Source organism: Marmota marmota, unplaced genomic scaffold, assembly GCF_001458135.2.
Source record: "Marmota marmota marmota unplaced genomic scaffold, marMar, whole genome shotgun sequence".
NCBI classification, from domain to species: Eukaryota; Metazoa; Chordata; class Mammalia; order Rodentia; family Sciuridae; genus Marmota; species Marmota marmota.
Window position 1 is genome coordinate 41,279,655 of NW_026000093.1, and position 14,559 is coordinate 41,294,213.

The following is a 14,559-nucleotide window of genomic DNA, read 5'->3' on the forward strand; positions in this document are numbered from 1 at the left end:
TTAAACTAATTCTTATTTATTTTCAAGGAAAAAGTCAATTTAAGGGCTAGGGTTGTAGCTCAGTGGCAGAGCATTTGCCTGCAGGTGTGAGGCACTGGGTTTAATCCTAAGCACCATATAAAAATAAATAAATAATATAAGGGCATTCTGTCCATCTACAACTATAAAAAAATTTTTTTGAAGTAAAATTAAAAATACTTTATCGCTGGGCATGGTTTGCACACGCCTGTAATCCTGCTGGCTTGGGAGGCTGAGGCAAGAGAATCGCAAAAAAAAAAAGCCAGCAAAGCTAGCCTCAGCAAAAAGCAAGGCACTAAGGAACTCACTGAGACCCTGTCTTTAAATAAAATACAAAATAAGGCTGGGGATGTGACTCAGTGGTAAAGTGCCCCTGAGTTCAATCCCCAGTACCCCCCCACACACAAAAAAAAAACACTTTATACACTTGATTATGTTATCCCATAATATTTTGTAAAATGTAAATGCATTTCTATCAACTTTTTTAAAAAAAGGATAAATTTTTAAAAATCTTACCTACTACTTAGGTCAAATAATTCCTCCTTTCAAGTTTATGATGATATAAGCATTATAAAGAAAACTTAAGAGTTAATTACAATGCAAAGTGACCATAAAGTTTCAACATTTTATTATTTGCAAAATAGTACCTTAAAATTCTGCACTTAAGTTTCAACCACAGTGAGTCTCAACATCATGTACATCCATAAGACTGGGATCCAAAAATTAGAATAAGAAAAACTCCATATTTGTACAAATATGTCAAAATTGACTCTACTATCATGTATAACTACAAACAACAAATTAAAAGAAAAAGAATTTAAAAAAAAAAAAAAGAAAAAGAAGTTGTTTCAGGGACTGGGATGTAGCTCAGTGATAAAGCACGAGCCTAGCACTCACAGTGAGGGCCAGGATTTAATCCCTCAGCACCCCAGTCCCCCCCCCCACACACACACACACCCATACCCACAAGAATAAGTTTCTAAGACATTCTTTAATTAAAAAAAAAAAAAAAAGTTTTGCAAAGAGAGTAACTTACCCATATGCTCTATTGTCAGGCAGACTACTATGGGCTCTCACTCCTGGGGGTATGACTCGAACTTCATTGATATAAACCACACATGGAAAACGAACCACATCTATGTGAGAACTTTGCTTTAAAAAAGGAGGGAAAGAAGAGACACATTGTAAGCAAAACAATGCTTCCCAATTCAAAATATGCTCATCTTTTAATTATTTTCATTCAAAGCATCACAAATAACCTTAAAATAACCATATCATTAAATATTTTACAATGCTATATAAATCATTTTTAATGGCTGATGATAAAATGCACCTGTTAAGTCTTTCACTTAATATAACATTTTCTGCAGTGCATTATCTCTCTGCTGATATTTTGCTTAGATCAATATAGTTCACAATCTCTTAAATGAAACTTTTGGAGCCAGTTGCCTTTCAAAATCCTGATTTTTTGAATTTTTAGAAAGGTATTTTTAGAAAGGTATATGATACAAATACTACATATTACCTAAGAATTCCAGCAGCTTCTGTGACATCAATATCTTATAATCAAAACATCAATATTTCTACAGCAATATGTATGAACATTCACACTAAATAAAGATTAAAACTAGTATAATATTGGTTCAAATTAGATTGTATAGCTAAATGAATTCAGGACAGTTTCAAGGTTTTATTATTTGCAAAAATAATACTTAAAACTTTTAATTTCTGAATTTTTGAATTTCTGGTTAAAAGGTTGCAGATCTATACTTAATTAGCTTACTCTAAATTTTACATACTAAATAATGTCAAAGGATCAGAAAAACCATTTCGATACTGAATAGCTGAGGAACTCCCACCAAAAAAAAAAAAAATTAAATGGACAGCATAAATTATATTTATTACATACTTATCCCTATGTAACATTTTTATTGGAAAAATGCAACTCTTGTGATCAATAAAAAAAATTCACATTGATTTGGAATATTTTTCATCATTTTCTCCTAGCATTTCAATCAACCATCATTTTATTTAGTGGTTAAAGTTCACCATAGGTTCACATTATTTGCATTTGGAAAGGCTAAGTCTTGAAGCTGCAAAGAATATCATGCCTACCATAACAGACCAAAGGAACAACATGTTCAGGTTAGGCTTCCCTGGAAATATAACAGATGACTTCCTAATTTTGCATTTTAAACATGGAAGTTATAATATACAGGCATAGAAATCTGCCAGTAATATGTTCACTATTCAAATGTACTTCAAACTCTCATTGAAATAAAATAAATGGAATAAACTTAAAGTGAGACTAACTGCTAATTATTCTCCAATATCCACTTTCCTCTTCTTCTAGAGAAATTTTAGCTGGGCATAAGTGAACCAAAGGCTATTTCCCAGATTCCCAAGATGCAAATGTGAACATGTGACTATTAAATTCCTTGATATAAATGAAAGTGATGTAAGCAATTCTGGGTCATGCCCTTAAAGAGAAGGTTCAGACTTTTGGACCTATCTTCCACTTGTTCTTCCAATGGTCTAGAATATAGACGTTATAATGAGCTATTATGGGCAATACAGGCAATGTTATAAAGGATAGCAAATGATACAGATGGAAAGGCTGGGTCCCCAACACTGTAGAACCGTTATATGGGCCCTAGGTTATTTTCAACTAGATTACTGAAAGAGAAATCCTATTTTATGTAAAGCTACTATTACGTTTGTTTTTTGTTAGAGCTGATCTTGTATCCCAATTATTATGATTATACCTTATACAGTCCACAAATACCACATTCAAGGGGTTGGGGCTGTGGCTCAGAGGAAGAGTGCTCGCCTACCATGCGTGGAAGCACTGGGTTCAATTCCTAGCACCACATACAAATAAAATAAAGATATTGTGTCCACCTATAACTGAAAAAAAAAATATCACATTCCTTTTATATAAAAGAAATATAAAACAACTTACTTCAGAAAATAGAGAAAATGCCATGATACAAACAGTACAGACAAGATGCTTTAAAAACTCAGAAGGGTACTTACCTAGCTCAGATTTTGAGCAACCATTTTGGGGGGAAGAAAAGATGTGTCAGGGAAGGTATCCCCAAAGAAGTTGTACCTAAGTTAAGTAAGTCTTCTAAGAAAACAAGAATCAGTGGAAGAGAGAGCTTTCTTGGCAAAAGGAGAAAGAAAGCATGTACAAAAAGAATGTAAAGAAGAACTTGGAAGGTTCAAGAAATTGCAAGCATAATTCACCATGCCTAGAGAGCAAAATGAGAAAGGAATGTAGGGCAAAGTAGCTGAGCGCAACCATCAGAATTACATGAAATAATTCATCCACAGCCAGAAGGCAACTTCATATCTGTATCCCCATCTGGGACCTCTCTCCTGAGCCCCTGACTGTTATACACAACTAGGTATCTCCACCTGACTGCTATACACAACTAGGTATCTTCACCTGAATGTCCCTCAGGCACCAAAAACGCAGCAATTCCAAAACCTAACTCTCCTACATTACTGATGGCATTATTATCCACACAATGCCCAAGAAATTATCCTTTTGTTTCTCATTCTCATCTAAATCATCCATTCATTCAAACACCAATTCCTAGTGATTACATTCTTTTTTAAAATATTTTTAGTTGTAGATAGAGACAATACCTTTATTTTATTTATTTATTTTTATGTGGTGCTGAGAATTGAACCCAGTGCCTCACACATGCTAGGCAAGTGCTCTACCACTAAGCTACAATCCCAGTGCCCTAGTGATTATATTCTAAATAACTCTCGTATCTATATTTCCCTTCATTCCTGTTGTCATTCCTTTAATTCTATGACTACATCACTCTAATCTGAATTATATCAAGAACAATCCTTCATACATGTATTTTGGATAATAATGATCATCATATTCAACCATCATTAATTACCCCATGCCCTCTCCCCTCCCCTCCCACCCCTCTGCCCTATCTAGAGTTCATCTATTCCTCCCATGCTCCCTCTCCCTATCCCACTATGAATCAGCTTCCTTATATCAAAGAAAACATTCGGCATTTGGTTTTTTGGGATTGGCTAACTTCACTTAGCATTATCTTCTTTAACTCCATCCATTTACCTGCAAATGCCATGATTTTATTCTCTTTTATTGCTGAGTAATATTCCATTGTGTATATATGCCACATTTTTTTTATCCATTCATCTATTGAAGGGAATCTAGGTTGGTTCCACAATTTAGCTATTGCGAATTGTGCTGCTATAAACATTGATGTGGCTGTGTCCCTGTAGTATGCAGTTTTTAAGTCCTTTGGGTATGAAGACACAAATTGGTGTGAGTATACTATGTATACAACCAGAGATATGAAGAATTAAGCTCTATATATGTAATAAGAATTGTAATGCATTCGGCTGTTATACATAAATTAAATAATTAAATAAATAAATAATTGCATAGTGGGCATCATTATAGAATATCTTTAGTATATCAATAATTGTTTATTTAGGACTCATTCCTAGAAATGAAATTGCTTGATCAAAGGATATGAATGGAATTTTGGAATATAGATCATATATTCACTTTCCATACGAGCTTTACACACTCTAAATTTATCAGTTTAGATTCTCTGGATATGAGCATGTGTACATTCAACATTCAGAACCATTGCAGGAATTACAATTTTTTAAAAAAAAATATCCAGTTTGAGAGGTAATAAATGTTATTATTTGTTACTTTCAATAATCTCATTTAATTACTAGTAAGTAATAATATTTTCCATATATTGACTTTTGTTTCTGCTTTTGTGAATTATCTGCTCAAATATTTTATAGACTTTTTTCTATGGGGCTTATCTTTACTTTAAATCATAGGAGTCTTTTATACCTTAATAATGGTAGTAGACCTATTCTTACAAATATATTACTTCTAGCTCCTCACTTGCTATAAATTTCCATTATGTTTATTAATAAACAGTCCTTTTTAGCAAACAAACAAACTAGCTGGTTTTGTGCTTTTTTTCTTGCTCCCCTCCAACCCATTCTCCTACTGCAACATGTTCTCCCTAAATTATAAATACATCATCCCCCTGCTCTTTCCTATAGCCAAGCCAAATTCCTAGGTCTTATAGATAAGATTGGCTTCTTAATCACTCCAAACTTATACCCCTAGCATACCATGCTCTTTTCCAACTTCATGCCCTCATTTATGCTGTTCTCCTGGTTTAGAACCTTCTGATACCCCTCTGCCCCAACTCCCTGTAGATGTCAACTTTCTTTTCTTTACTGGAGACTGAACCCAAGGGTACTCTACCACTTAGCTACATCCCAAGCCCAAGACAGGGTCTCACAACTTGCAGAGGTTGGCCTCAAACTTGTGATCCTCCTGTGTCAGCCTCTGGAGCAGCTGGGATTATAACTTTCAAGAGAAAGTTGATCAAGCCTAGTTAAGCACTTCTCCCTTGTGTACCCAAAGTCCCTTATCAAACTGAATTGTAATTGACTCTTTTAACTCTCCTCATTAAAATATATGTTGCAAGGAGATGAGAACCAAGTCTCAGTTACTGTATATTCACAATGTCTGGCATATTTTTTAATGAATGAAGAACTTTTAATAGGTGCTTAAAGGGGATCAAATTGTTCTTAGAGGGTTATAAAAAATGCAAGCAGGATGACAATAGGAAATCATGGAAGGTTTATGATCAGTCAGGTAACAGAAATGTGAAGAACAGACTGGTCAGATTCTATGACTAAGACACATTTATCCATAGGAGTTATTGTACATTTAAAGATCACAGCATAGCTATCTACAGCTCCTTATCTCTAGAACTACCTTGTCTTCTCTTTCTACCCACTCCCTTAGCTATCTTATCTGTTTCTATCACTAATGCAGATGAGTTACAAATTAGTTTCATAAACTCTAAAATGATCATTACAAAGAACTTTCCAGCACTGACCACCTCCCCAAGACTATATTTTAACCCAACCATTCTACTCTGAAAAGTAATATTAAAGAAGTAAAGATGTATAAAATAATTTAGGCCCAAGAATATCACAACACTGTTTATAAAGCCAGAAATCTAAATGTATGAGAACTTAGTAAATAAATAATAACATTACTATTTACATAAATATTATACAGCCAATTTTAAATATTTTACTGAATACTCTTTTGTACCTTTTGAATTTGTACCTCATACATGTATGACATAGTCAAAAAAGAAAATTTTTTTAAATGAAGTTTACTTTTTAAGTGATATATATGCAAATTTCTCGATGTACAAGGATGCACAACACAGGTGAAAACAGAAACCACAAACAGTACTGGAACGTTAATGTAGGTAGTGGGTTCATATGTTTAAGCATAATCATATTCACTAGAAGATTTGGTAAATATTAATATAAAGAAAACCATTAATTACACCTATAAAATTCTAATACTGACTATAATAGGTGTGGGGGAGAAAGAAAGGAATTTACATCATATCAACAGGAATATCAAAATATAGCATCTCTCTACTCATATACTTGTTTACCAGCTAGTCCTACTTAAATCTGACTTTAAACAATTTTTCAGATATATGTTATGTTAATTTTAGTTTTACCTTGTTTTTTTTTTGTGTGTGTGTGGTACTGGGGATTGGACCCAGGGCCTTGTGCATGCCAAGGCAAGCACGATCTACCAACTGAGCTATATCCCAGCCCTACCTTGCATTCTTGATTTGCAATGTTAAGTGTTTTTTGTTTTTTTTTTTTTTTTTAAGAGAGAGTGAGAGAGATAGAGAATTTTTAATATTTATTTTCTTTAAATTTTTTGGCAGACACAACATCTTTGTTTGTATGTGGTGCTGAGGATCGAACCCGGGCCGCACGCATGCCAGGCGAGCACGCTACCGCTTGAGCCACATCCCCAGCCCCAATGTTAAGTGTTTTATTCATTTATTGGAACATTATTTCCCCATCATCAAAGTCTGTTAATAAATTTAACTGCTTATCTTCTGAAACCCAAGAGGATTGGCCTTATAAATGTTTAAAACTTCCTTATGTAATAAAAAGGGGATTATTGCAAAATACATAAAGATACAGAATGAGCAAATAGTATTAATGACAGTTGTCACTAAGAAAGGTGATACTATGAAAGCATAGCTTTTCAGCATTTTCTAATTTTTCTAGAATGAAATTTAAATTTACTAAAATATTTATTTTTTCATTTTTATAAGAGTATCATACAAACTACAAACATAATTTGTAATTCACTTTGCACCACTCATATCCCTTTAAGGTAAATTAAAAGTTTAACTTCCCTACCGGATTACAAATCCCTCTGAGAACAGACAATAGATTTTGTTTTATTTTTACTTATATTGCCCCTCCTGGAACTGTACTCTCACTTTCAAAAGCATTTTTCATAAGCCAGCTGCAGTCACACATGCCTGTAATCCCAGTAACTTAGGAGCCCAAATTGGAAGGATTGCAAACTCCAGGCCAGTCTTGGAAACTTAGTGAGGTCCTAAGCAACTTGGTGAGACCCTGTCTCAAAATAAAAAAAAAATAAAAAAGGGCTGGGATGTAGCTCAGTGATAAAGCACCTCTGGGTTCAATCATCAATACCAAAAAAAAAAAAAAGGTATTTTTCATAAATAGGTTCTAAACAGATTCCCAACTTCCTACTGGGCAAATCTGGCTTACTACTAAACACACAAAAAACTAAAATTATCAGGCTGGTGTTGTAGCTCAGCTTGCCTAACATTTTCGAGGCACTGGGTTTAATCCTCAGCACCACATAAAAATAAATAAATAAAATAAAGGTATGTGTCCAACTACAACTGAAAAAAAATTTTTTAATTAATAAATAAAATTACCAGGCATGGATACAGAGCTCAATGGTACAGCACTTGCCTAGTATGTATGAGGCCCTATGTTTGATCTGCAGCACTACAATACAAAAATCTAAAAAAAAAAAAAATCTAAAATTATCTTTTTCCCATCAAACTCACTATCAACAGCCCCACCAGTTCCCTAGTCTCTAAATCTAAAATTCTATCATTTTAACTACAATATTCAGCTTCCATCCTACTGAATATGTGTAGTTAAAAATTATATCCAAAATGTATCTTATATGTATTCCTTCCTATTTAGTATCACTGGGTCAGAGTATACCATGGCAGGAAAATGCATGCTGGTGTATCTTAAGCTAGTTATGCCATTTTAGGAAAGACATCTAACCTCTTGGGCTCCATTTCTGTATTTCATGAAGATAAACTACCTTTTCAAAATGGATGGAAAAATCAGAGATAATTTATTTAAATAACCAACACACAATAGGAAAGATAGTAGAACGAACTGAATATAACTTTCCTACGTTCATACATGAATACACAACCAGTGAAACTCCACATCACGTTCAACTACATGAATGAGATCCTAATTAGATTAAGTTATACTCCATGTATATATATGTCAAAACATACTCTACTGTCATGTATATCTAAAAGAAAAAAATTAATAAATAACCAACATACTGCCTCACTCAAAGAAAGTATTCAGCCAGGCAAAGTGATGCATGCCTGCAATCTCAGGTACTTGGGAGACTGAGGCAAAAAGATGGCAAGTTTCAGCTCCATCCAGGCAATTTACCAAGACCCTGTCTCAAAATAAAATAAAAAAGGGTTAGGGATGTAGCTCAGTGGTAAAGTGCCCCTGGGTTCAAACTCCAACACTGGAGGAGGGGGGGCAGGGAGTATTCAATAAAGGCTAACAAGCATTAATTCCCATCTGCTAAGTCAACCTTTCATTATACCTTACTTTTTTCGTCCTGAATTTGACACCTGTTTTCTTTGAACAATTTTAGGTATTACTGATCAATTAATCTCCCTAATATAGTTCACTAACCATATAATTTGCCTGCTCAAAAACTTTCCACTTGTACAACAGATCTATGCTCCTTCATTGAACATTCAAGGAGCTCAATGATCTGGCTTTGAACTGCCCCTCAGGTGCCACTTACTTGAGCACACCTGAACAAATGACTATTCCAGTAAAATACCATCCTTTCCTAACTATAGCTGCGGTACATACCTTTCCACCAAAGACCAAGTTCATATGGTAAATGCCTAAATGAAATCTTTCTTAATACTCTCAAAAGAAGAGTATCTCTCCCTTCTGAAATCATGCAGCCTTAATATCCACAAAGGAAGTTAAATATAAACTAGGATTCTAATACGTCCAATAATGAAAAGCATTTTTTTAAAAGATGATAAACTCTAAGAAATCACCATTGTGCCTCTTTATGCACTTTATCACATTCTAACTTGAATGATAATTTTGTGGAGCTAATCTACAGTTCAGTTAAACTTTTTGTGTGTGTGTGGTATATCACTATGTTACCCATGCTCTCACTCTCCCAAGTAACTGGGACTACATACAGTTCTACATCCCCAAAACCAAGTTGGTTATAAATTTTTTGAGAAGAAACATTTGAGAACAAGATTTCTTATCTTTACCAGGCATAGGGCACACACCTGTAACCCCAGGGACTCAGGAGGATCACAAGTTCAAGACTAGCCTCAGCAACTTAGAAAGGCCCTAAAGCAACTTAGCAAGATCCTGTTTCAAAATAAAAAATAAAAAGGGGCTAGGGACATAGCTCTGTGGTAAAGCACTTCTAGATTCAATCTCGCTGTACATTGAGAGAGAATTTTAATATTTATTTTTTTAGTTTTCGGCGGACACAACATCTTTGTTTGTATGTGGTGCTGAGGATCGAACCCGGGCCGCACGCATGCCAGGTGAGCGTGCTACCGCTTGAACCACATCCCCAGCCCCCCCCCAAAAAAAAAATCTTAGCTCCCATAAATTTTTCTTTCAAGACTTGGTTCAAATGTGACCTCTACTAAAGCTTTCCCAGTCATTCCCAGAAGATGGCATTTACTACATGCCCTGTCTTCTCATAGCCTTCAATGTTTGTCTAAGAATGAAAGAAAGAATAATCGATTAAATAATGAATGAATGAATGAATGCCAGTTTTCCTAAACTAGAACAGTATAGGACTAATTCACCATATGCTTTCTTCAAATATTTACCTACTTTCTACTTCTGTATATGACAGGTTCTGCTACAACTATTGCTGCCATTGTGGGTTTTCTAAAACTTGGCTAGAATTACAGTCGGAATACAGCCGTTATTAAACAAACCATGCCAACTGACCCACATGGAATGTAAGGCCAAATATTATTTCACTGTCAGTAAGATATAATAACCCAAAGTACCCAAACTTTTGACTTTTACTGACCTATAAATCATTCATTAAAATAAAAGATAATTGGGTTGGGGTTGTGGCTTGGTAGCAGAGTGCTTGCTTCACATGTGTGAGGCATTGGGTTTGATTCTCAGGACCACATATAAATAAATGAATAGAAATAAGGTCCATCAACAACAAAATTTTAAATAAATAAATAAAATATCAAAGAATTAACCACTTCCCATATCATCACTATTTCACAAAACAAAGACTATTCATTTTAAACATTTTGCACTCAAACATTTATTGAGCACCTACATTTTTCTAGATACTGTTGTAGCACTGGAAATACAACCAAGAATAAGAGACTCTAGTTAACCTCTTGGAGCTTGATACAAGAACATACTCTTTTTTTTTTTTTTAATATTTATTTATTTATTTAAGTTCTCAGCAGACACAACATCTTTGTTTGTATGTGGTGCTGAGGATCGAACCCGGGCCGCACGCATGCCAGGCGAGCGTGCTACCGCTTGAGCCACATCCCCAGCCCCAAGAGAACATACTCTTAATAAAAACAGAAGAAATAGTCTAGCTGGGCTTGGTGGCTCACGCCTGTAATTCTAGCTATTGGAGAAGCTGAGGAAGTAGGATCACAAGTTTGAGGTCATTCTGAGCAACTTAGAGACATCTTGTCTCAAAATAAAAAGGACTGGGGATGTAGCTCAATCGTACAGCGCTCCAGAGTTCAATTCCCAGTACCAGAAAGGAAAAAAAAAAATCTTCGAAGAAAGAACAATTCTCTAAAATGATTTAAGTTTACATTAAGACAGAAGAGGAAGTTCGCGCGCCCTCGCTCTCGCGCACTCTCTGTCTCAGACACACAGACAAACACAGACACGCCAATTTCTCTTTGGACTTTGTTAAAGTTCATTTTCGACCGGCTTTCAGAAACCTGCAGTTATCTAGCTATATTCAAATATCACACGTTCAAGAACCCATAAATAATTTGGTACAGAAAGATTGCTATACAACACTGTGCCCTCGCCCCTCAAAATGACAATACATTTGCTTGCTGAAAATAATTCTGACTACGATTCCCTCAATTCTTCCTACTTCTAAATAGTCTCCACGCAAAGAGGTTGTACGCATCTCATGTCCTAATGTGTGAAACCTCCTTCGAACGATTAAAAGTTTCATGACAAACTGAAGAACACTACAATCCTGAGCCCAAAGTGTGGCAAAACTTCCATTAGAAGAATCTAGCCGAAGGAATTTAGAAACGTCGTTAATTCGGGAACCACAGAACCCGAGGGAGCTGCTCAGATTCCTGCACTACGGTCAGCGACCAGCTGCCCAAGACACCTCCTGCACCCAGAGAGGTTACCTGAGAACCTCGACCCTTCTCAAGGCCCAAAGTTGACAGAAAAACATAATAACACTAAAAAGTAATGCCAGCAAAGCAGCCAACTCCAGCAAGACGCCGCGGAGGGGGATGCAAGTTAAAGCAAGGAAAAGAAGGCTCTGCCGCCCCCTCCCTCAGACGCAGAGCTCACACCCAAGCTGGGGGATGGGGTGTGTGTGCGCGAGGAATTAAAGCGACAATCGGTGGGAGCAAAAAATCTAGGACGCTAACGATTTTTTTGTGAAAGTCCTCAAGTCGAGGAGTAGGGTCGGAATCAAGTCGCCAAGCCTTACCTCAGCGCTTGGATGTTTAAAAGTGTCTAAAAATAGCAGCTCCATCGCCGAGTCCACCGCCATGTTTGCCGCGGGCGGAGGACAGGGGGAGGACTTCCGGGGCAGCGCTCCAACTTCGGAGACTGCAGCTCAGGAGAGGGAGAAACGGAAGCACTTCCGGTGATCAGAGCCCCAGCGCTTCAAGCCTCGGCCTATCCCAAAGCTCCTTGCTGCCTGAAGCGGCCGACCCCGCCTTCTCCAGCGCGGCGAAGGGCGCCCTCTGAACGCCCAGGGGGGACAGAGCGGGGAGGAGGGGGAGGAGACTACGGTGTATCCAGTGGTCCAAACCTTGTGGTTCTGTAGCGCTACGGAGCCACGACGACCTCCGGGTGGGGTGGGTGGAGAAGGCTTTGAAAGGCTGGAGGAGGGAGCATTACCAACTCTGGAGGACCGGCCTCCTATATCATCCCCAAAGCAATCTTTCTAGCATCTGGAGATGCAGTGAGCGAAGTTGCAAAGTAAAGCATTATTTTTAGAAGAAAGTGTTGTTTCAGCAAATGGAGACTCTTTTGTTTTCTTACCTGTAAAATGTGAAGAATAATATGTAACCCATAAGATGATTGTGAGGATTCATTGAAATAAAATTCAAAGAATTGTGTAAGTGAAAATGTCATGAATAATATGAAAAGGTGTTCAGTGAAAAGACTGTCATGTACTGAAGAGTATTGGAGCAACTGGAACTGCACACAGCTGGTTTCGTCACGTAAATTGGCACAGGCCTCTGGTAGAGCACTAAGGAAATGGCAAGTAAAATAACATACGCGTACCCCTCTTTTATGGAAAATCTAGCGCACATCCCAAAAATGCCTAGAAATATGAGAATGTTCATATACATGTCATACTTGCACAAAAGCTGAAAACCTAATTGCCATTGGTACACAAGAAATAAGTACAAGGAGGTGTAGAGTATATAGCAGGCGTAAAGAATGAACAAATCTGTGTATTCTGATGTGGATAGTCTAAAAGCCAGAGGATGTGGCTCAGCAGCAGCGGTGCTTATGTAGCATGTGTGAGGCTCTGGGTTCAAACCCACTACCTATTGAGAAATTGTGTAAAATAGCACTTACACAGTTTTGTAAAAAATGGAAAATAATATAAAATTTGAGGGGCATATGTACCATAAAATTATAAAGTACATTGGAATGATTACAGTACTGAGGTGGAGGGATTTGCAGTGAACAAGAACAAAAGGGCTTCAAATGCTTTGACAATTTTTTTTTTTTTTTGAGAAAAAGGAAAAAGAAGGTGTATTGCTTTGTTAGCAAAGGAAAAATGCAGAGGACTCCTGTCCCAAAGGCTGTGATTCTGCACATCAGCAGGAAAAGGTTTTTTTTAAAAGAGGTGATTCAGAGAAAATGAGATTAGGAAAGAGAGATCATGAAGAAGATCAGGGAGGAGAATGTCAGGGAGAAGAAGGCTGGGAAATAGAAAAAACATATAAGTTTCAAAGCCACAAGGGATACAGTCAAAGCATCAAATGTAACCCCTGTTACATTTCCCCACTGTCTATTTATAGCTTCCATTTCTATGGAAAGTGGGCAACCACATCTCCAAGGTAGTTCATGCTGAAAGCAGGTGAAGTAACCCAAAGTCCTTGTTCTCTGGACAGTTAAAGGCATTCAGCATCAGGACAGTCCAGAGATCCACAGTGGCAGCTGGCAGGTGAGTGGACAAGGCATACATACATCATGCTAAGACAACAATAAAGACAGCAAAGCATTACTTTTTTTGTAAACAATTAGCACAAAAATGATTAGTATTTTAGCCAGTCTCTGAAAACCATGAGGACCATAACACATAGTTTTTTAAAATATGTAGTTATTCAGTTGTACGTGGTCACAATACCTTTATTTTATTTTTATGTGGTGCTGAGGATTGAACCCAGTGCCTCACATATGCCAAGTGAGCACTCTAGCACTGAGCTCCAGCCCCAGCCCACAATTCATAATTTTATCAGCAAAAAAAACCAGATCAAGTTTGTCAATGTAGGAGGTTGGGAAGATTTGTATACCTATGAAATCAGACTCAAATGAACTTGGGACAAATTTGCGACTTTTATCATTCTTATTATTGAGCACTCTAACACAAGAACCCTACCTTTATAGCGTCCAGCTTTACTTAATTTTGGTAGGGCTGACACAAGTATGTATATTAAGTTTCATTTTTTAAAAAACAATGTTTTTCCTTTTAAATGTCCATGTAAGACTGTGCTGTTAGGCTATACTCTCCTGCAGGGTGTTTAAGACCAAGTGGTTGGACAAAACTGAGCTTGTTCCTATCTATTTTTAAGCATCAGCTAAGATTCCTCAGAGATCACTCTTAGAGACATGTGCAAAGCCTCCTGGCTCCTTTAGCTTTCCTCTACCAGTGGTGCCACTTGTCAGGATGGGTCAGGGTCTGACTGACCTTATGTGGCTTCTCTTGGAACAATCAGGAACATTTCTGTCTCCAATGACCCTTCTCTTTGCAGAATGTGCACTGGTTGGCTTCCTGTTCTCTAGGGGTCCTCTCGATCTCCCTGATCAGCAGATCAGATCAGGAGGGGAGGCCTAATGAGGAAGAATGTGTTTAACAAGATTCGCCAG

General features: G+C 36.9%; 1 protein-coding gene across 6 annotated transcripts in view; it reads right to left on the reverse strand.

The window, feature by feature from the left end:
* Positions 1-12,116, reverse strand: part of Virma (vir like m6A methyltransferase associated) — a 64,963-nt gene extending 52,847 nt beyond the window's left edge. For 2 of the 6 annotated variants that reach the window (XM_015485965.2, XM_015485964.2), the window contains exons 1-2: positions 11,936-12,111; positions 1,055-1,170 (exon numbers count right to left, since the gene is read on the reverse strand). In XM_015485965.2, coding sequence (XP_015341451.1) covers positions 1,055-1,170; positions 11,936-11,998 — 179 coding nt within the window. In that variant the 5' untranslated portion in view covers positions 11,999-12,111. Of the gene's footprint in view, positions 1-1,054; positions 1,171-8,522; positions 8,535-11,935 lie in introns of those variants that run through there. The other 4 variants (XM_048782810.1, XM_015485966.2, XM_048782811.1 and 1 more) reach the window with 4 other exon arrangements.
* Positions 12,117-14,559: the final 2,443 nt, after the last annotated feature.